The sequence below is a fragment of the Bufo gargarizans genome, chromosome 2 (assembly GCF_014858855.1).
Source record: "Bufo gargarizans isolate SCDJY-AF-19 chromosome 2, ASM1485885v1, whole genome shotgun sequence".
Taxonomy (NCBI): domain Eukaryota; kingdom Metazoa; phylum Chordata; class Amphibia; order Anura; family Bufonidae; genus Bufo; species Bufo gargarizans.
In genome coordinates, this window is record NC_058081.1 from 556774453 (window position 1) to 556800837 (window position 26385).

General features: G+C 44.0%; 1 protein-coding gene across 2 annotated transcripts in view; it reads right to left on the reverse strand.

Annotated features, from left to right (window-relative positions):
- LOC122926686 (MOB kinase activator 2-like) overlaps positions 1–24658 on the reverse strand; it is a 38944-nt gene extending 14286 nt beyond the window's left edge. The window contains exons 1-4 of one of the 2 annotated variants that reach the window (XM_044278148.1): positions 24458–24658; positions 11228–11326; positions 7399–7547; positions 163–256 (exon numbers count right to left, since the gene is read on the reverse strand). In XM_044278148.1, the coding sequence (XP_044134083.1) occupies positions 163–256; positions 7399–7547; positions 11228–11265 (281 nt within the window). In that variant the 5' untranslated portion in view covers positions 11266–11326; positions 24458–24658. Of the gene's footprint in view, positions 1–162; positions 257–7398; positions 7551–11227; positions 11327–24457 lie in introns of both variants that reach the window. The other variant, XM_044278147.1, reaches the window with a different exon arrangement.
- Positions 24659–26385: the final 1727 nt, after the last annotated feature.

Consider the following 26385-nt stretch of genomic DNA (forward strand, 5'->3'; position numbering starts at 1 on the left):
TGAGCAAGATGCATCTTTATAACTGTTCAGTTCTATCTGGCTGTATGTCTTATACATGCAATAAGTGGTACATTTTCTATAGAGAGATAGGAGAGTCCATTTTCATTCATGTAAAAAAAAAAAAAAAAAAAAAAAAAAAAATCATGGACATTGAGTACTCACGTTGACCAGGCTTTCATTGTTGGGCATGATGATACCGTGCAGAATTCAGATATAGAACCGTACATGAGGCTGACGTGGTTGTAGAAGGCAGAGGCTGTAAATGTAAAGAGAGTTACCATGATTATTACCACAAACCTACATTTTACATGCTCTAAGACCGGTCACCATAACTCAAGGATCTGGAAATCTCATCTCTGGATCAGACTGCCCTAATTGCACAGCTGTCCATAACAGGTCACCATATCTCATCACACAAAGCAAAGAGTTGCGAGCTACTCCTCAGAAGGACGAGGGTCGACTTAAGCTCAAAACGCTTAAGACGAAACATAGGGTGGAAAACATAGGACTATATCTACAAGTAGATGTTACCCATTCCCCTAGTTAATGGGTTGTGTCTCTAACATACTCTGACAGTCAGGACTGATTGGACAGATGGTACTGTGTAGTAACATCTATGGACAAGAGGAATTGTGACTCCCAGCTGCAGGGTAATAACAGGGGGACAGCACAATGCAGAAAAAATACTTCAACATGGTTATTTCATGGGGAACACAAGTGTTTTTTAATAAACACATTTCAGGTATAGGCTGTACATAGACTAAACACATAGGGAGCGATTTATCAAACTGGGTTAGTTGTCCAAAGCAACCAATCAGATTTCACCTTTCATTTTCCAAAGGAGCCCAGAAAAATGAAGGGTGAAATATGATTGGTTGCTATGGGCAACTAAACGAGTTTTCCTATCACCAGTTTTGATAAAATCTCCCTCATTAACTTTTCATGCTAAAGGATAAACCATATCTGGTTTTTAAGCTAAACATGAATACCACCACCAGCCTTCACAGAATTAGTATGGAAGAAGCTGAGTCTTCATATAAATGGAGGGTCTGGGTGTTATACATATTGGCTTTATCAATAACCGGTGTGCCGTCTACTTCAGAAAAGCTGTGGCCGGGGATTCCGGAGCACATGCAACTTTAAGGAACAAAAATCACATTTAGTCTTCTGTTTTCTGGTAGCAAAAACCTGCCAACATGTCCATGTGGTGCCCCATGCAGGCGCCTTCTACATTTACAGGGAGGTCTCATATATACCATAACTCTAAATTATGTCTAACCCCTGGGATCTACAAGTAGTAATGAAAGCAGAGCCCGCTCTCCTAGCAGAAAAAGGAAACTGAGGAGCGGGGAGGAGAGAGCTTGTGGTAAAGGAATTGGCTGAGAAATTGAAGTCAGATCCAGTAATCCTCCTTCAAACCACAGCCTCAAATCAGCAACAGATGGGACAACTCATACATATGCCCCTGTAGGACATATGAAGTAGACAATCCCCTTAAATGCCGATTGACCACTCAAGGTTTATTTATACAAGCGTAAAGTCAGTTTCAGTTATTAGGACACTTGCTTTTCATCCTTAAAGAGCACCCGTTAGGTGCTTACTAGCTGGTAGGGATGATCCTGTTGGATAAAATCATAACTATCTTGTGAAAATTGTTTGCCGGGTTCCTGAGGAGGAAAGAAAAAAAGAAAAAAAGAAAAAAAAAAGGCAAATGATGGCCTCAGTGCACCAAGTGGTGGGGGCTTATCCACTTAAGTTCACCTCATTTTCCAGTTTTGGCCACACGCCTCAGTGCACTTAAGCACTCATTTGCATAAATAATAAAAAGGCAGGTATCACTTTAATCTGTAGGTCTAATAGGGCTGATCCTGCCAACATGTGCTCTTTAAAATCTGTCACAGCTATAATGCTATAACCCTACGTACAAACAGACCCTCATTCCTAAAGAGGTCCCAGTCAGTTCTGTAATGGCTCCTGTGCTCTGCAAACAATCATATCTATGGGGCTTTGCAGACTTTAGATCACTGGTCTCCAACCTTCTGTAAAACTACAGCTCTGAACATGCACCGAAAGCCATAAGATTGGAGTTATAGTTTTACAATTGATGAAGAGCCACAGGTTGGAGACCACAAGCCTGCACAACAACCCTTTGGTTTACCTAGGAGATAAGCAGCCCCAGAGGTGCCTGGTAAATGTTTCTCTCCCACTTCTCCATTAAATAAACCCGCAGATTTGGAATGGCTTTATGGAATTCAGAAGGCTGAATCTTTCAAGGCAGATTAACTTTTGGACAGATATCTGCTTTAGTTCAGTATCGGTCATGCTCATCTGTATTTAAAAAAGGGTGGACGGAGGAAAATAATCTACAGTATATCGTCCTTTTTGGTGTCCAAATTATCTAGTGTACGGTCAGGGTTAGTCATTAAAATCCACTCTGCTCAGTGTTGCTTATATACATCTAGAGTTCTCACTGCAATAGATTGTGGGTCAAATGTATTTTCTTTCAATCAGTTACCCATTCTTATCAAAACCTATGCCAAACCAGCTCCCCTATGTGAACCCACTCCACTAAGATATAACCAGACCCATATACAGTTCTTGCTTGATCTTCCTAGTGGGTCTAGTTTACTACTCTTCTCAGGATCCTTTTAATTTGCTTAACCACAAAATTATAAAGAAATTTAAAACTGAATTGATGATTTATGCACAAGTGGGAGCCTCAATGTGGAGAGTTCAATGTCATGACATCTTCAAAGCAGGCGATGGTTCAGCAGAAGGCGATGAATGCCATAAACCAATGAGGTCTCATAAGAGTAAACTAAACAGTTCCAGCCACAAATTCAATTCATATGGCAAAAACTGCTTTGGTTTTAGAAGCCACATATCCTATTTATTTGGAAGTGTGGGCTGATCTAACCGCAACGTTCATCCAGTCTTCAGTGTTGGTTGTTTAGGGCTGTGGTCTTCATGATGTATGACTCACAGTCTGATCCAGAAGATTCTGGAATATAGGACAGAATTGCTGCAGAAAAATTATAGATGTTCTGCAGATGCCAAAGGGCTGTGTCGGCCTAAGAGAAGACAAGGCCCAGGAGCCAAATAGTCAACGAGACTGAAAATTTGCTGTTGGTGCCTAGCTTTATGCTCTTATTTCAATTAAACTGGCTAGTAGCTGGTCAAAGTCTACAGTATTGTGGGCACGCTTGAGTAGCTATTCTGGTTACAGACTTTTCTGAACCCCTAACCTATAGGGAGAATGAGGGCATTGTGGCCCCCACTAAGCAATCCAAAGTGGTCAGTGTTTGCCTAGAGAGGAGGAAAACAAAGACGGCAAGCTGAGTTGTAGACTATTGGAAATAGTGTAAAAGCCAAGCACAGTGACTTGGCTGTTCCCATGATTTCCATAGACTTGAGCACTTGGCCTACTCTCTGCTGCTTCTCCTCCGCCACAACTTTGCTCAAAAGGAAAGGGAGCTAGGGGTTCACAGGGTCCCTGCTCTCCCAGACATTTAGGACATATCTTATTTAACACAATCAATCACTTTGAGAGTTTATCCTGGTGTCCCACACAACTAGCAGAAAGTGGATTTCAATGGTAGTGCACATAGCATCCATGGATGCTGAATGGCATAATCCTCAATCTTCATTGATGAACTAACAAGATCAGGATGAACAGTGCTATCCACCCATGTAGTCTATTCTAAACAGGAAGAGGGCCAACAAAAGTAGTGTCTAATCTTGAGTGGTGTCTCACAATAGTACATAAAGTGTAGAATATGCTAAATGGGGGAGATTTATCAAAACTGATAGAAAGAAAAACTGTCTTAGTGGCCCCTAACAACCAAATCAGATGCCACCTTTCATTTTGCAGAGCTTCTTTGGAAAATGAAAGGTGGAATTTGATTGGTTTCTACGGACAACTAAGCCAGTTTTGATAAATCTCCCCCCATGTGTTATAGCATTATCCTCAAGATACAGAAGATTGGTCATCGTAGTTCTAGAGCAGAACGTGGCCGCTGTTACAACATGGCTCAGTAATGGGTTTCTTACTCAAGCTCCAGGTATGTGACAATTATGTAAAGCATAGTAGTCATCCACATACCACAAAGAAGAAAACATACACATGCATGAAAAACACTGCACTCTCATAACTCAGCCTGGACATGAGAGACAGAACGCAATGTAAGGTACATGCAGGACAGGTCTCGAAGACATGTTGTCACCCTTGGTGTCATGCAAGCTTCAAAACATGGCCAAAGAGTTTTACAGCCACAAAACAGCGTGCAGTTGTGAATTATATAACAAATATGTAACAGAAAAGACGGACAAACATAACAAATTTATTGGAATGGCCGACTTGCAATACTATATTTCCCTGCAGTGGCCGCTATTACTGGGAGGGGTTCCCGCAGCGATCAGCTGATTATAGTGATGTTATCATTAGGGAATAGGTCATTTTTATAAGACATCCCCAAACAGTATGTTAGGCTACTTTCACACTGGCGTTTTGGTTTTCTGTTTGAGAGATCCGTTCAGGGCTCTCACAAGCGTTCCAAAAACGGAACAGTTTTGCCCTAATGCATTCTGAATAGATTAGGATCCGCTCAGAATGCATCAGTTTGCCTCTGATCCGTCTTTATTCCGCTTTGGAGGCGACACCAAAACGCTGCTTGCAGCATTTGCTTTTTGGTGTCAGTCTGACGAAACTAAGCCAAACGGATCCGTTCTGATATACAATGTAAGTCAATGGGGACGGATCCGTTTTCTATGACACAATAGAAAACAAATCCGTCCTCCATTGACTTTCAATGGTGTTCAAGACAGAACCGTCTTGGCCATGTTAAAGATAATACAAACTGATCCGTTCTGAACGGATGCAGACATTTGTATTATCTGAACGGATCAGTCTGTGCAGATCTATGACAGATCCGCACCAAACAAGAGTGTGAAAGTAGCCTTACATTGCATGTCCCTTAGGCCTCTTGCACACGATCGTATGGCTTTTTCAGTATTTTGCGGTCCGCAAAAAATACTGATAACGTTCGTGTGCATTCCGTTTTTTGCGGAACGGAACAGCTGGCCCCTGATAGTACTGTTCTATCCTTGTCCGTTATGCGGACAATAATAGGACATGTTCTAACTTTGAACGGAGCGGAAAAACGGAAATACAGAAACGGAAGGCATACCGAGTACCTTCCGTTTTTTTTCGTGGATCTATTGAAATGAATGGTTTTGTATATGGAGCGCAAAAAAAAAAAAAAAAAAAAAACTGAACGTAAACAGAGAAAAAAAAAAAATGAAGTTCGTATGCAAGAGGACCGCAAGTGTCCCGTTGCTGTATTGTGGACCGCATATGCGGATCCGCAATACACGGGCATTGTTCCGTGTGCATTCCGCATCACGGATGCGGACCTATTCACTTGACTGGGTCTGCAAAAAGATAAAACATGTCCTATCTTTTTGAGGTGCAGACCTATGGATGCAGATCACAAACCCCATTCAAGTGAATGGGTCCGCGATCCGCATGCGGGTGCCCCATGGTCTGTGTCCGGGCATTGCGAACCGCAATTTGCAGTCCACAGCACGGCCAAGGGAAGCATGTTCATGTGCAGGAGGCCTTAACCTGGACTCCTTAGAAAGAAGGGTCAAGTAAAAGATTTTGAATAAATAATGCTTAAAAGAGGATGTCTCAGAGACATAACTGGACGACTAAGGGGTTCTCTGGAAATTAAGAAAATCAAAATATTTAAAATATTACTTTATTATAAATAGATTCTCAAATACCTTTTATTATTTATAATGGCTCATTTTGTCTGGGGAGCAATCATCAGTGGAAACAAAATGGCTGCTGTCCCATTAGTTAACACAAAACCTGTCCTGATCACACAACATCATCCTCTCTACTTAGCAGGGATTATGATCCTGAATACAGATGATTTAGCTGAACTTTAGCTGAATCTCTGGGGGAAATCTAGTTCATAAGGAGACATGAAGTATAGAGAGGACGGACAGCTTGTGGTAATGTGGGGCTGTGGCAATGGAGACTGTAATCAAGTGCTGCTGCACATTATCCACACCTCACCCTCCTTTCAGGTCTCCTCATTATCTCCATTCCCACAGAGATTCACCTGTATTCAGGATCATGATTCCTGACAAGCAGAGAAGAGGATGAGGCAGCACTATGGCTCATTGCGGTGAAGTAACTTGTCCTCCTGTGTGATTAGGACAGGTTTTGTGTGTACTAATAGGACAGCAGCCATTTAATTTCTCCTAATGATTGCTCCCCAGACAAAACAAGCCATTCTAAGTAATGAAATATATTTGTGAATATATTTATAGTATTTTCATTTTTTTAATTCCTGGAGAACCCCTTTAACCAGAAGTACTACAACTTCCTAATATACTTTTTTGATTTGTTGTCTCGCTCCATGGCCCCACCAAAAAAAAAAACAAAAAAAAAAACAGAGCATGTACTATTCTTGTAATTTGCGTACCGCGAAACACTTACGGTCATGTGAATGCACCGTTAAAGGGGTCGTGCCCCTAATATAAATGTATCCCGCCCAACAGATATCGCTGTTATATCACTTTCCCCAAAGTACCATACCACCACTGCTTTTTTACTAAAGTCGCTAGCCTACCATTGCGCCCTGTGGTAAATCTGTTTTGATATTTAGTTGCTGTTGGTTACGTCCTGCAGCGGAGCCGTGTAAAACAGGACGCACACGGGTCATGGGTAAGAACAAGGCGGCGTGGTTAGTGTCACATGATCTGCTGAGGTCAGGACATATCTCACTTCCTAAAGGTATGAAGGGACAGTAGACAGATGACAAACCAGGAAGTAGGTGTCAAGCATGGGGGATAGGAGAAAACTGCAAATGAGGTAAATCTGAGAGAAAAAAAAAAAAATCAAATAAAAAGAAAATATCCAAGGAGGAATGGGAGCTAGAGTAATGAAAATTATCTTTAGAGTCAAAAGTAGTTTATGGCACAACCACTTTAAGTCAGAGTAAAAGAAAAAGATTCCACTGATATAATAAAGCTCCTTCCGAGTCTATAGAAAGGTCCCGTTGAGACATTTAGTTAATGATGGTAAGACACAATAACAGACTGCCCTTTCATTTGTACTACTGTTGGGGTAAGGTTACTAGAGTTTCCCATTGAGGATAATCCGCAGCTTGTGTTCATACAGATGTAGCAGAGGGAATTTTAACTCTTTACAGCTGCAGTGTGCACAGCGGCAATGAACCAAGTAAAGATAACACACCACATGTAAAAGCACTAACTATAAGAACATACTAAGTGACACACTCAGCTCTGCTACATCTCTTTTGAATGATCTAGGCAGACTACTGGTATCAATCAAGAGAACAGCCAGACAAGAACTGGGCAACTTACCATTACTGGCCAGCCATTCGTCTACATTGAGTCCTTTCGGCAATGCCACCAGCATTAAGACATCAGCATCTAGTATTCGAGCCCCAGTATAGCGCGGCTCTAGGTAGAGCTTCTCGCTTTCTGCTGCCGCCTTCTTTTTTAGTTTACTGCTGCTGGAAAAGAGGAAAGAAATGTTAGTATGATGTTGCACAAAATCATCAACTAGTTAGAAAGGACCTGAAGACTAAACATAATGAACCATGGTGGCCTTCATGCACGCTCACAGCGCCAATCTTGTATACAGGTTGTGTCTGGTACTGCAGTTTTGCACCATTCAAGCAAATGGAATCCATAGAAATGAATGAATAATTAATAGGCAGGTCAGATTATCCCACTAGACTAATACCCACCTAATATGGCCTCCATCTAAAATATAGCAGTACGCTGGTGTACTTGTCAATCAGGTGTCAAGGAAAGGAGGAAGGAGTGACGAGACCCATAGTCCTTTTTTTTGGGGGGGGGGGGGGGGGAATATTACTGCAATATCTAATCATCTTGGAAGGAGCCACCCGTCCTCCACCCTGTTTGATCTGTGGCTGACTCCATGTGTATGAGGATGGCAGGAAATGACACGTGACAGCGATAGAACAGGAAAATCAGGCATTTTGGGAGTTGCCCTAATCTACCAACAACTTTACAGCCAAGTATCCTACTTGCACTTCTCTCCCTCTAATTACTCAGAAGGCCCTAATAAAGGATTGTGTCGACCTTCTAGGAAAACATCCTAACAAATGAACATTGATGACACGTTTACACCCAGTATACATTACAGTTCCCAATGGGGTTGTCACCCAGCTTTCCTAGATTCCTGAAAGGCTAATTTGATTAGCTGTGCTGTAATAGTGAAGAGGGGATGAATCAACGAATTACAAGGCAAACTGAGTTGAAGAAATCCGGGTGACGGTCCCATCGAGGGCGGTAATGGCGGCCATATGATTACTCACTGACTTTCAATTTTTTATTGTTGCTTCTATATCTGAGACGGCACACTTGTTACTCTGAGACTCTTGAAATAATGACTCTCTGTGTGTGCCCAGACATGATACACATCTATGGATTTACAGTATGTATCCATATAAATGTACTCTAACCCCCAGCATCCGACATCTACAATATCCATACCCAGAGCCAATATTTATAGAAAATGGGCCCCCGGGTTTGTAAAAGGCAAAGCAAGATCCCCCACTTGCCATTTTTTGACAGTTTTTTATTTATTTTATTTTTATGGTGGTATTGAAAAGGTTAATTATAAATTCCCTGGTGGTCTGGGGCAGTGAAGGGGTTAGTTCATATAACTCTTGGGGACCCCTAGCAAATGTAAATTCAGTTAACCAGTTTTAAGCCCCTAAAACAGGCTCTTCAACCGTTTTTACGCATGCATGGAGAAACATTTTTTTTTATCTTAAGTGAATTTCTGAAAATATTTTTAGATTGTTTATTTTTGTCATGTACATTTTCTGCATTGTAGTGAAGTAAAAATAGACTGCAATAGCTTTGTCATGTGTCATACCTGCATCCGACAGCAGATATAATCAACGAGGATGAATTTACTTATCAGTACTTCCTTAAGGGTCCCAGTCACACGTTCGCAAAACGGGTCCGCATCCGTTCCACAATTTTGCGGAACAGGTGCGGACCCAATTATTTTCAATGGGGCCAGAATGTGCTGTCCGCACCCGCATTTGTGGATCCGCAAAAAAATAAAACATGTCCTATTCTTGTCTGCAATTGCAGACAATAAAAGGCATTTTCTATGAGAGTGTCATCGATGTGCGGTCCGCAAAATGCGGAACACACATTGACGGTGTCCGTGTTTTGTAGATCCGCAAAACACATACGGACGTGTGAATGGACCCTAAGGCTGTATTACACAGCCCATTGGCAGGCAGATCATCGCTGACAAGCGTACGTAGGAACGCTCTTTAGCGATGATTTGCCTGTGTAACTCTGCCGCAGATTACCCGATGAACGCGCAAACAGGCAATCGCAATCTTTGAGCAGGTTTAAAAATCATTGCTTGTCAGCGGCAGATCATGTAGCGCAATCACGGTCTGCTGCTGGCGAACAATGATTCAGCATGGGGACGAGCGTCGGTGAATGCTTCCTTCCCAACAATTGTCTGCCTGATCACCTGGTGTAATAGAGCCCTTAGGACGAGGCAATGACTGGAAGCCATGTATCTGCCACTATCACTATGTTTGGGGGCCGCACAATTGCTGTATAAACAAGCTTGACCACAGACATTAGATTGGATTAGCGGCCCAGAACAGGGATCACATCAGATCCTTATCTCCACCATTAACATTCCAGTTCAGCTCTGCTGAATGTGAAAAGGAGAAGCGACTCTCAGGCTGATCTTGGTATGCTCATCTCTGGAGTAAACAGAGGTCAGAATCCCCCCCCCCCCCCCCCCCCCTTCCAATCCCCAAATTAACAGACTAACACTAGGATCCCCCACGGTCCTGATAATGAGATAATGAGTTCCCTCCCAGAGTTCCAGTAGTTCAAATCTCAGCCCACAGCACCATTCACTTCTATGGGATTGATGGACGGCCCCATAGGAGTGAATGGAACATCGGATGTGATATTATTTGCCTAAATAATTTTCATGGGACAACCCCTTTACGGGGAGGGGTGTATGACCACTGGGAACTCCACCTTCACTTATCTTTACTCAGCCCATTGACTAATGGACCACCCATCCAGCTGAGGCCCTGAGAGGCAAGTTTGAGCTCCTCTATACTTACATCCCCACACACACTTATATGATCTGGTGGGGAAATCTCTTCCAAATAGGCTTTCCATCTTAATTTAGGGTATGAGACAGAAAAAGAGTGGTCTGAAGACAGCTTCACTTCTTTACCCCTTCTCTGCCTTCCGTTCTGTGCACCTTGAAGAACTCTGGAAACACTGATCTCCAAGTGATCTAATGGCCTATAATCCAGTCTACCTGTCAATCCTATGAGACAATCGAACTCGAGATTGGTGGCAGATCCACTGACAAGTATTCAACTCATATAATCATAATAATATCTATGTGGCTAAAAAAATCCTTAAAAAGATTAGCCCTTCCAGAAAACCTGTTTTCTAAATGAGGACCTGCAGACAGGTCCTCAAGCTGCAGTTATACGTAGGTACAAGCTATTATATGGTGCCTATTCAAATAAATGGACAACCATGTATGCCACAGTTGGACACCATAGAGTCCTTCAGAGCAGGATCTGCCCTTTCCAGTGACACTCTCCATTGGCTAACAGAAGGGGGTCCGATGCCATCTGTATGCCCAAGTAGGACAGCCAAGGTGTTTGCCCCTCCATAGGGTAGACATATGGTGGTGTTTAATATGCATGTTAAACAGAACATTAAAACAACCTTTTATCCTGGATCACACGTAGCATAGAAAGTAAACAGTTAGGCTCTGTCCGGAGTCGGATGTATACATCAGGAGAATTTCCTGAAGGCTTTGACTTATGCCATTGTTTAGGCATACAGTAGCATACGTCAACCATACACTTCCATATATAATATATATACCGCACAGTGTAAATTCTTTAGTGGAGTATAGTCGACTGTGCTTTTCTATACAGTAAAAATAGAATTACACTGACGATTACCGACCTGATGGAGGCCAAAAGAACGCTTGTTGAGCCCCCGTCTGGCGAGAGGGGCCTACGGCTACATTCTGCATATGTACAGAAGCTTTTCCAGCGTGAACACAGGACAGGCTCACAAAATGTGATGTGAACAAAGCCTTAGTTGAATTGAAGACGTAAAAGAAAAAAATACTCACTGCTTCCCCAATAATTTCCCAACCGCTTGAAATACCATGGTGCCGGCAGGTTTCAGTGTAGACAGAGGAGCAGCTGCTTCCCACCTTCACTCCGGAGACCTGGGGATGAATAGGAAAGACTCTGTCAGAGGGTTGACTATATCTGTCCTCGAAACAAGCATATGAAACAAAAGAGCAGTGTAATGCAAATGAGGAGCCTGAAATCACACTCCCTAGAACTTCCAGGGCTACAATTATTGTGCAGATTAACCAGAGAACAATTGTCTAGCTCATTAGTGTCACAGACACACAGCAGGTGGCCGCAAGCCGCCGCTATTACAAGGATTTGTTTAAAATGGAAATATTTGGAGAGGTAAATGTGCGGGATTGCTGGATTTCCACTTCTTCCGGGAGGAATTTTGTAACCAGAAATATCAGAATGTAGTAGTGACACAGAATTATAATCTGTTGCAGGGAACGTGCCGACATAGCGTCAATTTTGCCAAAATTTGCTTGCCGCAGTCTGTACAGTAGTCAAGCTACGGTGAAAAAAAATGCAGCGTCAACTGACGCTATTTTATGCTGTGGGTATTACATGTTGCTTTCAACAGCTATTCCACACAAACCCCCCCACAGCCAAAATATCAAGGGACTTGCGACTTTTTTTATACGTCTAAAACAGTCACAAGTCCCCTTTTCTGTTCGGCCGTGCAGCGATATTTTGTCCCACGGCCGATTTTGCGCCGTGTCTGCCAGTTGGCCGTGCCTGCAAATTTATAATGGCTAAAAACTGCCGTAGATTTTACTCCAGGCGCATGGACTGCCACAGATGTGCCTAATTTATGACGAGTATCTAGCGTATAACATATCTAACGGCAGCACAGAGGGGGAAACTAAGACTGCGTTAAAAAGCTGGTCAGTAAATGTGCCCCAGAATCCTCTGGAGGCAGTGTAATTCTCCTGAGAACCTAAGGATCAGACATATTGAAATCCAGCATGCCTGACCCTTCTTTCCTCTGACACCTGCTTTCGGGGAAGAGTTGGGAGGATCACACACACATTAGATGGTTGGTCGGCAGCACTGAAATGAGCAAGACCTCAGACTCGTGGTCATGCTGCTCATCACTGCAGTAACCCCCATTGAAGCCGATCAGAAATATAGGCAAAACCTTAAATCAAAATACAAATTATATAGTAAAATCTACCTATCCCCCAACATCATGAAACTAATAGGACATTAGCTATTTGAGCATCCCATTGCTTGATGGTGGCGTGGACTGGGCGGCGTATGGAAATTCAGGACAAACACCTTACAGTTATCTGATTAAGCGACGTCCGTGACAAGAGGGTTATTCACGGCAATATGAAACAATCACAATATTACGCTGAATGCAAATATAATAAAACATTGACGCCAACAGAAAAATTCCAAGACATAACCGTGGGTTATCAGTACACAATTCCCATAATATTGGAAACAGAGGGTGTAGACACAGGGCAGATTTACTAATGTGGTCATCTAGACGGGACAGTCAGAAGATGTTCCAGTTCTTCACTGTGGAGCACTTTGATAGATTAGGTGCCAGCAACGCTCACCTTCCTTTATAGGGAATCATTCTTGTTTACATCCAGTGGCTGGTTTCAATATTGGATTGATGGGGGATCCGACTCCTAAGGATGCTCCTAAGGGCTCATGCACACAAACGTATTTTCTTTCCGATTCCGTTCCGTTTTTTGCGGACCGTATGCGGAACCATTCACTTCAATGGGTCCGCAAAAACAAGTTACTCCATGTGCATTCCGTTTCCGTATTTGCGTTCTGCAAAAAAGTAGTGCATGTCCTATTATTGTCCGCAAATCACGGTCCAAGTCAATGGGTCCACAAAAAAAATGAACGCACACGGAACACATCCGTATTTCATCCGTATTTTGCGGATCCATACTGTAGAAATACTATGCCCAGCCCATATTGCTCATGTGTTTGGTGATTAATAAGTTACTGTTTCTGTTTCCGATCCGCCAAAAAATGGATCAAATACGGAAACCATACGGATATGTTTTTTGCAAAAACGGAACGGAAGAGGACTTAAATCAGAGGGAAAAAAAAACTCAGATAAGGGACAACGGATCCGTGAAAAATGGACCGCAAAACAACAGTCATGTGCATGAGCCCTAAGAAGCATCTTCTTCATGGTTATTATCAGGTACAGCACTGTACATTTGGTACCGCACAACAGTTAATGAAGAGAGCGGTACATGCACAGTCTGCTCACCATTCATGGCAGCATGCAACAGGGCCTCGGTCTGGACATAGGACCGGGTTCCAGAGGTGGGACCCACACCTATTGGACATTTACAGCATATCATGTGAATACCCCTTTAAAAAATAAAATAAAATGCATACTGTACAGTTAAAGGGGTTTGCCATGTTCTCGCTACTTGTGACCAATGTGTAGATAAGAAGATGACTATATGGCACTTACTAATAGGATCTGTTGATATTCTGTGCTGTTTGCTAAATATCATGAACCATGTCACCTTGTTAGGCAACGCTTCTGTGCTGTCCACATAGTGGACCTGTCCATAAGATGGTCGCTGATAGAGGTCATGTGACCAGATACATCAGTCAACGTCCTCTATTGAAACACCCTGCACCTGCACTAGTGTATCTGAATGGAGAAGACATTGCACAGAGGCGATTTGCCTGGTCTCATGACCCTCCATCAGCCGCCATTTTGTGTGTGGCAGCAAAAAAAAAAAAAAAAGACTTGGCAAAGGAGGCATACCTCATACAATATAGAAAATGGCACAGAATTACAACAAAAATGATATTAGTAAGTGCCATATAATCACCTCACAAACAAACTGGTCAGACAGTAACTAGAGTGGCCAACCCCTTTAACATTCCACATGCGCCCCACTTCACCACTGCTGCCCCGGTTCTTCCATTTTGCAGTCCCCTCTTGATATATCTAAAGCATAGTCTCGGCCTATCCGATACAAAGTGAGCTTCAGTAGTCCGAAATACTGGTCTCAGCTCTCGGATAAGGCAGCGCAGGGTAGGCCATCAATATTAGGCTAGGTTCACACTGAGTATTTTGGAGGAGGATTTGAGGAGGATTTTCCTGCAGGTTTTTCAGCCAAAGACCGAAGTGGATCCAGCAGGAAGGAGAAGTACGAGTCCTTCCTTTATATTTTGGATTCATTAGAAACCACTTCTGGCTTTGGCTGAAAAACCTGCAGAAAAATCTGCCTCAAAACCTCCTCCAAAAAACTCCATGGGAACCTACCCTTATAATCCCACTAGTGTCCATTGCATTTTTTTCTACAGTAATTCAGGCCAAATAAGGCAAAGTTTTATTTTCATTTCTCTGGTGAAAAATTCCCCACTCCGTAATGATATTACATAAATAAAAACTTATCGCAGACTGTAAGACCCCTCCCAGCGTAATTCTTATCTGGAGCGCGGACAGCTCCTGCAGCCCCATAATACATTCTATATTCATTATCGCTGCGCAAATACATGAATTCTCCACATTTTCCACAGTATCACAGCGCCTGTCAGCTCCACAAGGCCGGAGGTTTCCTGGTGTGCGGCTACACCCTTTATATTTAGCTGAACATTAACCATTAACATGCAGAGCGCGCCTGCTGATGAGAGAGATGTGCTTCATTTCATTAAGGCCTCATGCACATGGCCGTTGTTTTGGTCACCATCTGAGCCTGCCGTTTTGGCGGCTCGGATGCGGACCCATTCACTTCAATGGGGCCGCAAAAGATGTGGACAGCACTTTGTGTGTTGTCCGCATCCGTTGCTCCATTCCGTGGCCCCGCAAAAAAAAAAATATAACATCCTATTCTTGTCCGCGCTTTGCGGACAAGAATAGGCAGTCCTATTAAAGGCTGTCCGTGCCGTTCCGCAAATTGCGGAATGCACACGAACGCCATCCGTGTTTTGCGGATCCGCGATTTGAGGACCGCAAAACACACAACAGTCGTGTGCATGTAGCCTAAAGGGAATGGAAATCGAGAAGAAACTCCCTTTGTCCTACTGACAATCTTCAATATGCTTATTGTTTCTGCCATAGATGCCAGATTATCTAATTACTATACTATATAAAAAGTTCTACCAATTTTAAAGGCTGCGTTCGCACCAGTGTTATTCGACCCGAAACAGAATTGTCAAATCCGGCGCATAACCAAAATAGATGGCACTAGGCGAAACCAAGATGTAAGCATATAGTCCAGCAAGAGTACCCTGTTTATCCATTAAGTAACTAAATTTAATAGGTAAGTTCAGAATTTACATATATACAGACAAAACAGTTCTATGCAAATGATCCATGTAGAGGCCAGAATATGGATACCTAAGATACAGGTATACATAGGCGGGAGGCCGGGGAAAGTTATCCCTAGCACTGATTCCCTGATCTGGTCCTCTGCCCAGGGACGTCTCCTGATGGTGGGGGCGCCCTGTCCCCGTACCTGAACTCCAACTCCTAATTATCCCTGGTGAGGTGAGTGATGGAGTGGGACGATATACGTGGTGTCTAACATGGAAAACAAGCACAGATAGGAAAGGATAGGTTACAAAGGTGTCCACTGTATACTGCCCTCATGGCGTAACCAGGAGGTACAGGGCCCACCTAGAAGATAAAATACACTAACAAAACGCACAATTGGGTATAGATATATTAAGATAATTATAGATGACCTACAAACCCCGACGCGTTTCACCCAAACGGAGGGTTCATCAGGGGGTTACGTGTAGTAGGTATGCAAAGATAATGGGACCATTGCCAATGGTTATGGCCGCCCCAGTTCAGTGATGCGTGCGTGCATATATAACAGGAATAGACAATCCTTTATGACACTGCAGACCCACAGTAATGAAACGATTGCCAAATGGCAGTTTACATACGTTTTTGGCAGCGTGGTGAGTGAACTCGACTACCAACATACACACTGAGGTTGGCAATAATATATTGCAAACAAGGTCGTTCCTGAGGAGGCTCATAGATAGGAGCATATGCACCTGACTGAAGTGCAGCACGAAAGATATGCGTGCCCCAGTTTAGTCACCCAGGATGCCGGGTTACCCACCCAGAGGATACATGGTGTGGTCAGTGGTGTGGAATAATGGGTCTGAGGTCAAAGGCAGACCCATTATTCCACACCACTGACCACACCATGTATCCTCTGGGTGGGTAACCCGGCATCCTGGGTGACTAAACTGGGGCACGCATATCTTTCGTGCTGCACTTCAGTCAGGTGCATATGCTCCTATCTATGAGCCTCCTCAGGAACGACCTTGTTTGCAATATATTATTGCCAACCTCAGTGTGTATGTTGGTAGTCGAGTTCACTCACCACGCTGCCAAAAACGTATGTAAACTGCCATTTGGCAATCGTTTCATTACTGTGGGTCTGCAGTGTCATAAAGGATTGTCTATTCCTGTTATATATGCACGCACGCATCACTGAACTGGGGCGGCCATAACCATTGGCAATGGTCCCATTATCTTTGCATACCTACTACACGTAACCCCCTGATGAACCCTCCGTTTGGGTGAAACGCGTCGGGGTTTGTAGGTCATCTATAATTATCTTAATATATCTATACCCAATTGTGCGTTTTGTTAGTGTATTTTATCTTCTAGGTGGGCCCTGTACCTCCTGGTTACGCCATGAGGGCAGTATACAGTGGACACCTTTGTAACCTATCCTTTCCTATCTGTGCTTGTTTTCCATGTTAGACACCACGTATATCGTCCCACTCCATCACTCACCTCACCAGGGATAATTAGGAGTTGGAGTTCAGGTACGGGGACAGGGCGCCCCCACCATCAGGAGACGTCCCTGGGCAGAGGACCAGATCAGGGAATCAGTGCTAGGGATAACTTTCCCCGGCCTCCCGCCTATGTATACCTGTATCTTAGGTATCCATATTCTGGCCTCTACATGGATCATTTGCATAGAACTGTTTTGTCTGTATATATGTAAATTCTGAACTTACCTATTAAATTTAGTTACTTAATGGATAAACAGGGTACTCTTGCTGGACTAACTGTTGATACATATTGATACCCCGTTTTAGTATAAGCTCGCTATCTGTATTGCTGGACTTTTACAAGATGTAAGCATAGCCTTAGGCTCCCATGAATCTATGTAACATAAAATTAATCTACTTGAAAAATCGCTTACCGTTTTGTGTATACATCTCCAATGCAGATTTATATGTTTCAATGGTTAGGCCTCATGCACAAGGCCGTATTTTTGGTCCCATTCATTTCTATGGGGCCGCAAAAAATGTGGACAGCACACAGATGGCATCCTTGCGGTGTCTGCATCCATAAGTTATAGAACATGTCCTATTCTTGACCGTTTTGTTCTAGTGAAGGAAGTGAGAAAATTGCAGGATGCACGCGTCCGGTATCCATATTTTGCGGATCGCGTTCATGTCTACCCGATTGGTTCACATATGCAGTGAATTCCGGTCTTTTGTTCCAGCACAGAACCTCTACTGCAGGCATGAACCTAGCCTTAGCAAGAAACAGCAGTCGATAAAAAGGGAGTATAACCGCCGGATGAGTTTACCCAGGTTTATTTGTAGTCTGTAACCATGGAGATACATAGGTCTGTATAGGAACTCTAGATATAAAACGGCTGGATATTTCTAACCAACACTATTTGCAGAGGGCCTTCTTTTTGTGTTCTAGCGGGAATGGAGCGATATATACTTGTTCAAGTCATGGCCTATCCTCAGTATAGGCCATCACCATCTGATCGGTGGGAGTCCGACACCCCACTGATCAGCTGTCGTGCAGTAGTTCCGGCACTCTAAGTCAGTGCAGGAATTACACAGCGCCATTTGTTGTGTAGTGGACAGAGTTAGTTACTGCGGCGATGCTGCCATTAAAGTGAATGCTGCAGTAACCAGAGATAATGCAGAACAGCTGATTGGTGGGTGTGTGAGGTGTCAGACCCCCACCAATCAAATAGTGAAGGCCTATCCTGAGGAGTGGACGACACCTTTAAGGGCTTGTTCTGACACACACAGTCCATTTTAACCAACTGCACCAAAAGGTACAGGCCACCAAGTAAATTGTGCACATCAGTATAGATAGAGACGGATGCCTCGAATGCAGGAAGACACCATCGAGGATCCTACTGTAAATATCTGTATCCTGGAACCTACAGCCTGCATCCTGGTTTTACAGACTGCACGCCTCTCAGAGTGGGTGGTCTAGTTCTTCGCTAGGTTTCTTCAAGTCTTGTCTGTGGGCAGACTGAAAAACTCTTTATGTTCCATATAAACAGATATCATACTTGGAGAGATGCTGTTTACATTAATAAGATATGCAAAAGTTCAAATATATCTAAAAAGATGGAAAACAGCAGCTGATCGAAAACACTGGGTTATCCCATCACCTTACGGTGACCAGACGGCAAGTTTTAGGCCACAGAGTCCAGTTTTCTGACTACCTGTCCTCCGTCCGATGCAGATACACAAGATTTCTTAGTTCTCATAATCTTCAAGGCCATTTAAAGGGGCCTAGCGATATGGATGTAGAGGTAGCGGTCACACTGATGCCTAAAGGGGCCAAACTCCCCTCACACAAGAAGTCACCGGTATTATAAATGGTACACGATAGATTTTTGCATTGGTGTCCAGGATTTGTCTGGTTCTGGGAAAACCCGATTCCAGTACAAAATCTAAAACATAAAACCCTGAGACTGATCTCACAAGAGGTTCTGCAGCAGCAGCATTTCCTAACCGCGCCTTCCGTTAAAGAACTTGCCTGGCCAATTACATTTTTAAAAATAAAAGGCTCAAGAGTGTAAAATAACGGAAATAAATAACACTCCCCTCCCCGCCAGTCTCTACTTCCTGGTCCCTCTCGGCACACAGGAAATGACCACTGGCAGAGGCGGGTCTCCACTGTGGCCAGTGATTGGTTGAGGAGTCATTTCCTGTGTGTCAAGATGAACCTGAAAGCAGAGATAGGCAGTGGAGCATGGAGTTTTATTTTATTTTATTATTTTAGACTGTTTTGAGCATTGGGGAAAAAAACAACAACATTTAACTAACAAGACAACCCCTTTAAGTCATAAGCTGGCAGTCACCAACTGCATTTTACCATTCTACATCATGAAGACGGTCCAAGATCCTTGTAATGGAAAATGTGGATATAAGGTTTCCTGTCCTTTTATTACTGGCTTAAAAATAGTCCTGCAGCAGGTGAAGCAGTGTGCATTTACATTCACCTCAATTATTAATGAAGACTCATGGAAGTCATGATTGCACACCGGCCGCCTGGAGACCACGGAGCTGCTACGTAGATAGAAGCATTTATATCAATAGACACTGGAGGGGAGGGGGGGAGGTTTTTTTTGTCATCTGAGGCATCAAATACATGGACACTCTGCTTGGCCAAGTAGAGATTAAAAAAAAAATATATCAGGCTCGGCAAATGTAAGAGAATTATATTTTTAAAAGAGGGGACTGTGGGTCAGGTTATTTTTGACAAGATTAATGAGGTCACAGTGGGCCATTGAAGATAAAACCGGAGTATCTGCTTATCCTGAAAAAAAAAAATTAATCTATGAAATCAGACAATTCTTGCACTGCTCCGACCTCAAGAAAATCTTGATTTGTGTTGTCATGCTCCAGGGAAGAAGCCTGCTGCTGGTACAGTAACCTTCCAAGGACAAGTCAGTGATTTTCTTGCCTGTATTGTGACATCGCTCCCTCCCACCCACATCCTGTCGCACCTCACATCCACTACATTCAACCTCAAGTCTACCTCCATGATAAGCCTGGAGCTGTATTACTGATTGCACATATAACTGTATTATTGTTAGCGCTAAAAATAAATAATTTTGGAAAGTAAGGAAGTTTTGTGTCGGGAGGATATTGAGAGGTAGTAAAGAGTCTCTTAAAGAAGTTACCCCATTACAAAAACCTATGTCTCATCGGTGGAGATCTGACCACTGGGACCCCTGCCGATCACGAGAAAAGGGAGCCGGTGTTAGTCTGTGTGGTGCTGCTCAGAGAGGATTACCAACATGGATAACAGTATCAAACCCTCAGCTGAGAGGAGGATATATCTCCGACACTGGTATATCAAGATGAAGAAAGTATATTCACCTCGCTACTGAGCAGCGTAGACATAGGCACAGGACCACCCGACCAACAAGGCCATTAAAAGGTCAAGAAACAAGACCCTGATGCGACTGTGGAAGACACTTGCGCACAATAATTGCAGAAGTATTAGCAGGTTTCCATGACAAGCTCTAATGATGACGTCTGTATCGGAGTTCTGCTTCCTTTCCTCCCGACAAATCAGTAAAATTTCATTAAGACAGACACGCAACAATCAGATTGATGCTCATTGTGATGATTGTAAGGGCTACTCCAATTAATCTGTAAGTGGTCCAGGTGTAACATATGCCCCCGAAATAGATTTTGCAAGCTTTGTAACGTTTTAGAAATTCTAGGTATTGAGGAGCTCTTACTTTAGACATTAGACCCACCAATTTTAATGTCATCCACTAAGAATTTCATGATTTGGCTGCCAAGCATTTTCAAGCCTCTAAAGGTGGGAGGGGGAACCACCCCATCAGAACACAAATGGAAAGTATACAGTCTCCAGGAGATTGTGATACCTTATCTTAGAAGGCTCAGCAGACCAGTGGCTAATGGAACATTGTTTCCCAGATCTGATGTCCATGCTACAATTTCAAGTTCATCAAGTCAAGAAACAACCTTTGAAAGTGAAAGCAGGCGAGAATGGAGAAAAACATTTCATTAAGGAAAAGGAGGAAGGAAAGGCACTCAATAGTGCTTCCAAGCTTCCAAGAAACAGGCAACTAAGAGGAAAAAAAAAAAAAAGGGATATTCTACAGGGAGGGACTAAGATATCTGTAAACTGCTTAAAGGGGTTATCCCATCTTAGACAATAGGGGCATATTGCTTGGATATGCCCCCATTGTCCGATAGGTGCAGATCCCACCCCTGGAACCCGCACCTACAAGGAGAACGGAGCAGGGGAGAGTTGCGGCTGGAGGACCCCGGGTTTCCCGGGGTCAGTCCACTACCAGGCGCAGCTCCCCGCCTCTTCCATTGAAGTGAATGGGAGCGCACCGTGCATGCCCGGCCACAGCGTCCATTCATTTCTATGTGGCCAACGGAAATAGTCGAGCCAGCGCTGGGCTATTTTTCGGCGGCTCCATAGAAATTAATGGAAGGCGGTTGCGCATGCGCAGTGCGCCCTCCTCAACTTTCTCCTTGTATCAGACAATGGGGGCATATCCTAGCGATATGCCCCATTGTTTAAGATGGGATAACCCCATTAATGTTAATGGTGTTATCCCAAGATTAATCTAACAAATGGAAACGATACATATTACATAATGTAGTACATGACAATCTCTTAGGGCACTTTCACACTAGCGTTATTCTTTTCTGGTATTGAGTTCCGTCCTAGGGGCTCTATACCGGAAAAGAACTGATCAGTTTTATCCCCATGCATTCTGAATGGAGAGAAATCCGTTCAGGATGAATCAGGATGTCTTCAGTTCAGTCTTTTTGCCTCTTCAGGACGGAGATAATACCGCAGCATGCTGTGGTTTTATCTCCGTCCAAAATTCCGGAACACGTGATCGTAGAAAATGGGGTAGGGAGGGCCAGTGAGTCGGACCACTTAGAAATTAGATTGCTTCTGTTGAAAGTACTGGGATAAGAGCTAATGTATTAAAAACCATTGGGTGCACTAATAATGCTCCCATGACACGTTAGGAGTTGTAGGGTTGCATCATATGTGTACTACTATACCTTTATCATAACTTTACTATACAACCAAAATGATCATATAAGGGCTGAGCTATACCAGCAATTTGTACAAGTGTGATCAAGTTTTTAAAATATTGTAATTGTAACACTGAATTGAAGGGCAGTTCCACTTAGGTAATCTATAGGCATTGTGGGATATATATTAACATATGTACTGTAACTACATGACTATGGAAGCCAAGGGGCAACCAAATTCTCCATATCGTAGCTTACCCATCAGGGGGCTATGGACTTTTTTTTATGACTTTACATTCTATGATTTGTCAATAGCTTCAAGGAGAACCACCTGGAATTTACTACCACTTCTTCATTGTCAGATTACTGCTGCTGGAAGTTAAATAAAGCTATTGAGAAAATGTTCACAATGCAATTTGGGTTGAGCCTAGGTCAAGACCCTAAGGCTAGTTTCACACTTGTTTTTACAGATCCGTCACTGCCACAATGCTGTCTGGCCCCATTAAGGCCTCTTTCACACTGGCGTGTGCGGCCCGTTGCCACGCCATTCCGTGGGCATTCCGCATTCACTTGAATGGGTCCGCAAATCCAGAGATGCAGAATGATGCGGAACGGAACCCTACGGAAGCCCTACGTGGGGTTTCGTCCCGTACTTCCGTTCCGCAACAAGATAGAACATGTCCTATCTTTTTGCGCAACGGCCAGATCGCGGACCCATTAAAGTGAATGGGTCCGCGATCCGCTTCGGCTGCCCCGCGGACTGTGCTCGTGCATTGCGGCCGCACACGCCAGTGTGAAAGAGGCCTAACTGTAATGGGGTCTGATGGTGATCTGGCCGAAACACAGCAAAGATGTTGAGAATCGGCCGGACAAATACTGCTGCGCACAACGGTTTGTGTCCGACCGATTCCCAGCATCCTATGTGCCGACACCTCGAAACCAGCCTTATATACCGGCCAAGGATTAGGACATTTATTGGGAACGAACGATAACTGGCCGGGGGTAAAGTTGCTTCTGATCACCTGACAAACTAGCAAAACATTAGGTTCACCAGCGATCGAATCTTTCATGTGGCACCAAACTGACATTTGCTGGCAGCACCTGGCCTGTGTGAAAGTGAACGATGGATGAACAATTGTGATGATGATTATTTGTTCCCCTTCCCTTTGCATCGGGTTGTGGGAAAAGCACCTTGAATTAGCGCAGATTGGACTTGAAAATTGTCAACTGGCGCTTGTTACTGGCCCATGTAAGAGGACCCCTACTCCAACACCTGGACCCAGGGCGTTTCTACTTGTCCTACCACCACAGGACCACCAAAGTCTGGGTCACGGCCGTAACACCAACACTAAAATGCAGCCGAGTGAAACAAGCCTAATGCTAAATTCACAAAACAGTCAACCTCTAGCACCAAACAAGCATTTAAAATTGTGGTTCTGTCAATCCCAGACAAATGCTTGAGTAGTAACATATAGAAGAACATCATCTGAACAGAGCACTTACCTACGAACATCTTAACCCCTTATTACTGTAGTCCATATGGTGACCTGGCTTTACTCCAAAAATGGAAAAACCAACAAGTGCACGCCAAATAAATACAGGAGTCCATGTATTTGTATCACCACTGGCACCGCCATACTTCATGCTACGAGTACAACCCATATGTGAGGTCTGATTCTTTTATGCGCCATATGGTATTATAGATCTTTACATTCACAGTCCGAAAATACTGGACTTCATACCCTGGCATCATATGGTACGCACATGGCCACAAACCCATAGTACACTCGTCATCAAAATCTGGTTTTCGATACAGAGTAATTGCAGAAGACCCCAGTAGGCGAGTGGGGCGGCAGATGTCCTCCTATGACATGTACAGACCTGCTGAGGGCTGCAAGGAATGTCAGCATGGCGTCCTGTTACCACCTGCCTCTGTGTACCCAGGTGAGGGGGGCACGCCACAGCAGGCGACCATGTGCATACAATTCAAGTCAGAGGTCAACATTTTATTTTAGCAAATACATTGAACCTGCTTGTTGGATTGATATATAATAGACATGAACATGGGGGGGGGGGGGGGGGGTGTCGCTTAATATTTTTTTCCCCTTAAGTTTAGGCACAGTTATTAAGTTTTACGTATAAACTCCCCTCTATCAAAACGACACATCAGTCCATACGTGTCCAATACATACAGTATACAGACTGAACTGGCAGGATATCGCCGACATATACTAGAACCCAGAGCTAGGTTAAGCAATTACATTGTTTGTACATCACTACAGAATAGGTTGGCACTATAGAAGTAAAGAGTATTACTCCCATCGTGAATGGCAGTCAGGCTAGATACCTGGAATGTATCTCAGCAAGCAGTTTTCCAGGATACGGCAGGGCCCACGAGTCTTGGATATAGTGTGAGGATTCCCACAAGTATGTGCACTCACCTCTGGCCTCCTTGTGTGCCCGTAGCTCCTGCTGAGGAAGTTGTCCTTCTGCGCCCAGTCCCAGCTGGTGAAGCACTGGCTTCAGTCAACAACTTCTGAAGCTTTTTGAAAACACAGTGGCAGACAAAAGAGGGAGAACCTGCCTAACCAGAGCCTGCTCAGCCCATCTCCACAGGCTCTCCTCCCCTTCCCATGCACATAGCCCAGCCCCAACCTGCCTGCTCAGTCTGGGCTTATTCCCTGCAGCCAGCCTATTGCAGCTGCGCAGGGCGGTGCTGTTCTATGGCAACCAGGGAAGCATTATGTCACCTCATACAAGCACGCTGCATGTAGTAGTGAGAGCTGCTCAATAGGAATACAGGATGTGTCTGCCGTGTCCCTGGTGCTCTGTGTTATTTCCCCTCACATAAAGGGATTGCTGCAGGAGTCCACCTTTTATTAAAGGAACCTGTCACCGGGATTTTGTGTATAGAGCTGAGGACATGGGTTGCTAGATGGCCGCTAGCACGTCCACAATACCCAATCCCCATAGCTCTGTGTGCTTTTATTGTGTAAAAAAAAACAACTATTTGATACATATGCAAATGAACCTTAGATGAGTCCTGTCCCTGAGATGAGTCCAGTGTGAAGGAGCCCAGCACCGCCCCGCATCCTCCTAATTTCCTCCTTGATCCCCGACGTCACAAAGTTAGAGCGCCGTAATCTCGCGATGCACACAAATCTATTTTCATTCCATGTCTGTTCAGTTTTTTTTGTGGACCGTATGCAGAACCATTTATTTCAAAGGGTCCGCAAAAAAAACGGAGGTTACTCCGTTTGAATTCCGTTTCCGTATGTCAGCTCCGCAAAAAAAATTTTTTAATGTCCTATTACTGTCCGCATTACGGACAAGGATAGGACTGTTCTATTAAGGGCCAGCTGTTCCGTTCCGCATAATACGGAATGCACACAGATGTCACCCGGATTTTTTCCCGGATCCGTGTTTTGCGGACCTCAAAATACATAGTGTTGTGTGCATGAGCCCTTAAAGAGGACCTTTCACCTTGAAAAACAATGTGAACGAAGTATGCTGCCATGGAGAGCGGCGCCCGTGGATCTCACTGCACTTACTATTATCCCCGGGCGCCGCTCCGTTCTCCCATTATGCCCTCCGGTATGTTCACTCTCTAAGTTATAGTAGGCGGAGACTGCCCTTGTCCTGTGGGCGTCTCCTTCTCCTAGGCTGCAGCGCTGGCCAATCGCAGCGCACAGCTCACAGCTCACAGCCTGGGAGTTTTTTTTCTCCCAGGCTGTGAGCTCTGCGCTGCGATTGGCCAGCACTACAGCCTAGGAGAAGGAGACGCCCAGGAGAACAAGGGCAGTCTCCGCCTACTATAACTTAGAGAGTGAACATACCGGAGGGCATAACGGGAGAACGGAGCGGCGCCCGGGGATAATATTAAGTGCAGTGAGATCCCCGGGCGCCGCTCTCCATGGCAGCATACTTTGTTCACATTGTTTTTCAAGGTGAAAGGTCCTTTTTAATGTGTGTATTCAGACATCAGTGTTTTAGCATGGTTCGTGTTTCTAGCACGGTATGAATGCTCTATTTTGTCCGTGTTCACTGATCCATCACGCCCATTAAAGTCTATGGGTCCGTTAAAACCACGAATACAACATGGATGCCATCCTTGTTTCACGGATCATTAGGAAGAGATGCTTTGAATATTATTTTTCAGCTGCACAGTGTCAGTGAAACACAGATGACACACAGATAACAAAAAACGGACACACGGACCCAACACGGATCCATCAAGGACATCTTCACAAAGGCATCACTGACCACCTTTTCACAGATTTAAGCACAGATGTCTACGTCTGTCACTATGCACTGGGTAAGGACAGCAGTCTGAATCTTTGCCCTGGGTGAAGTAAAACCTTAATGATTA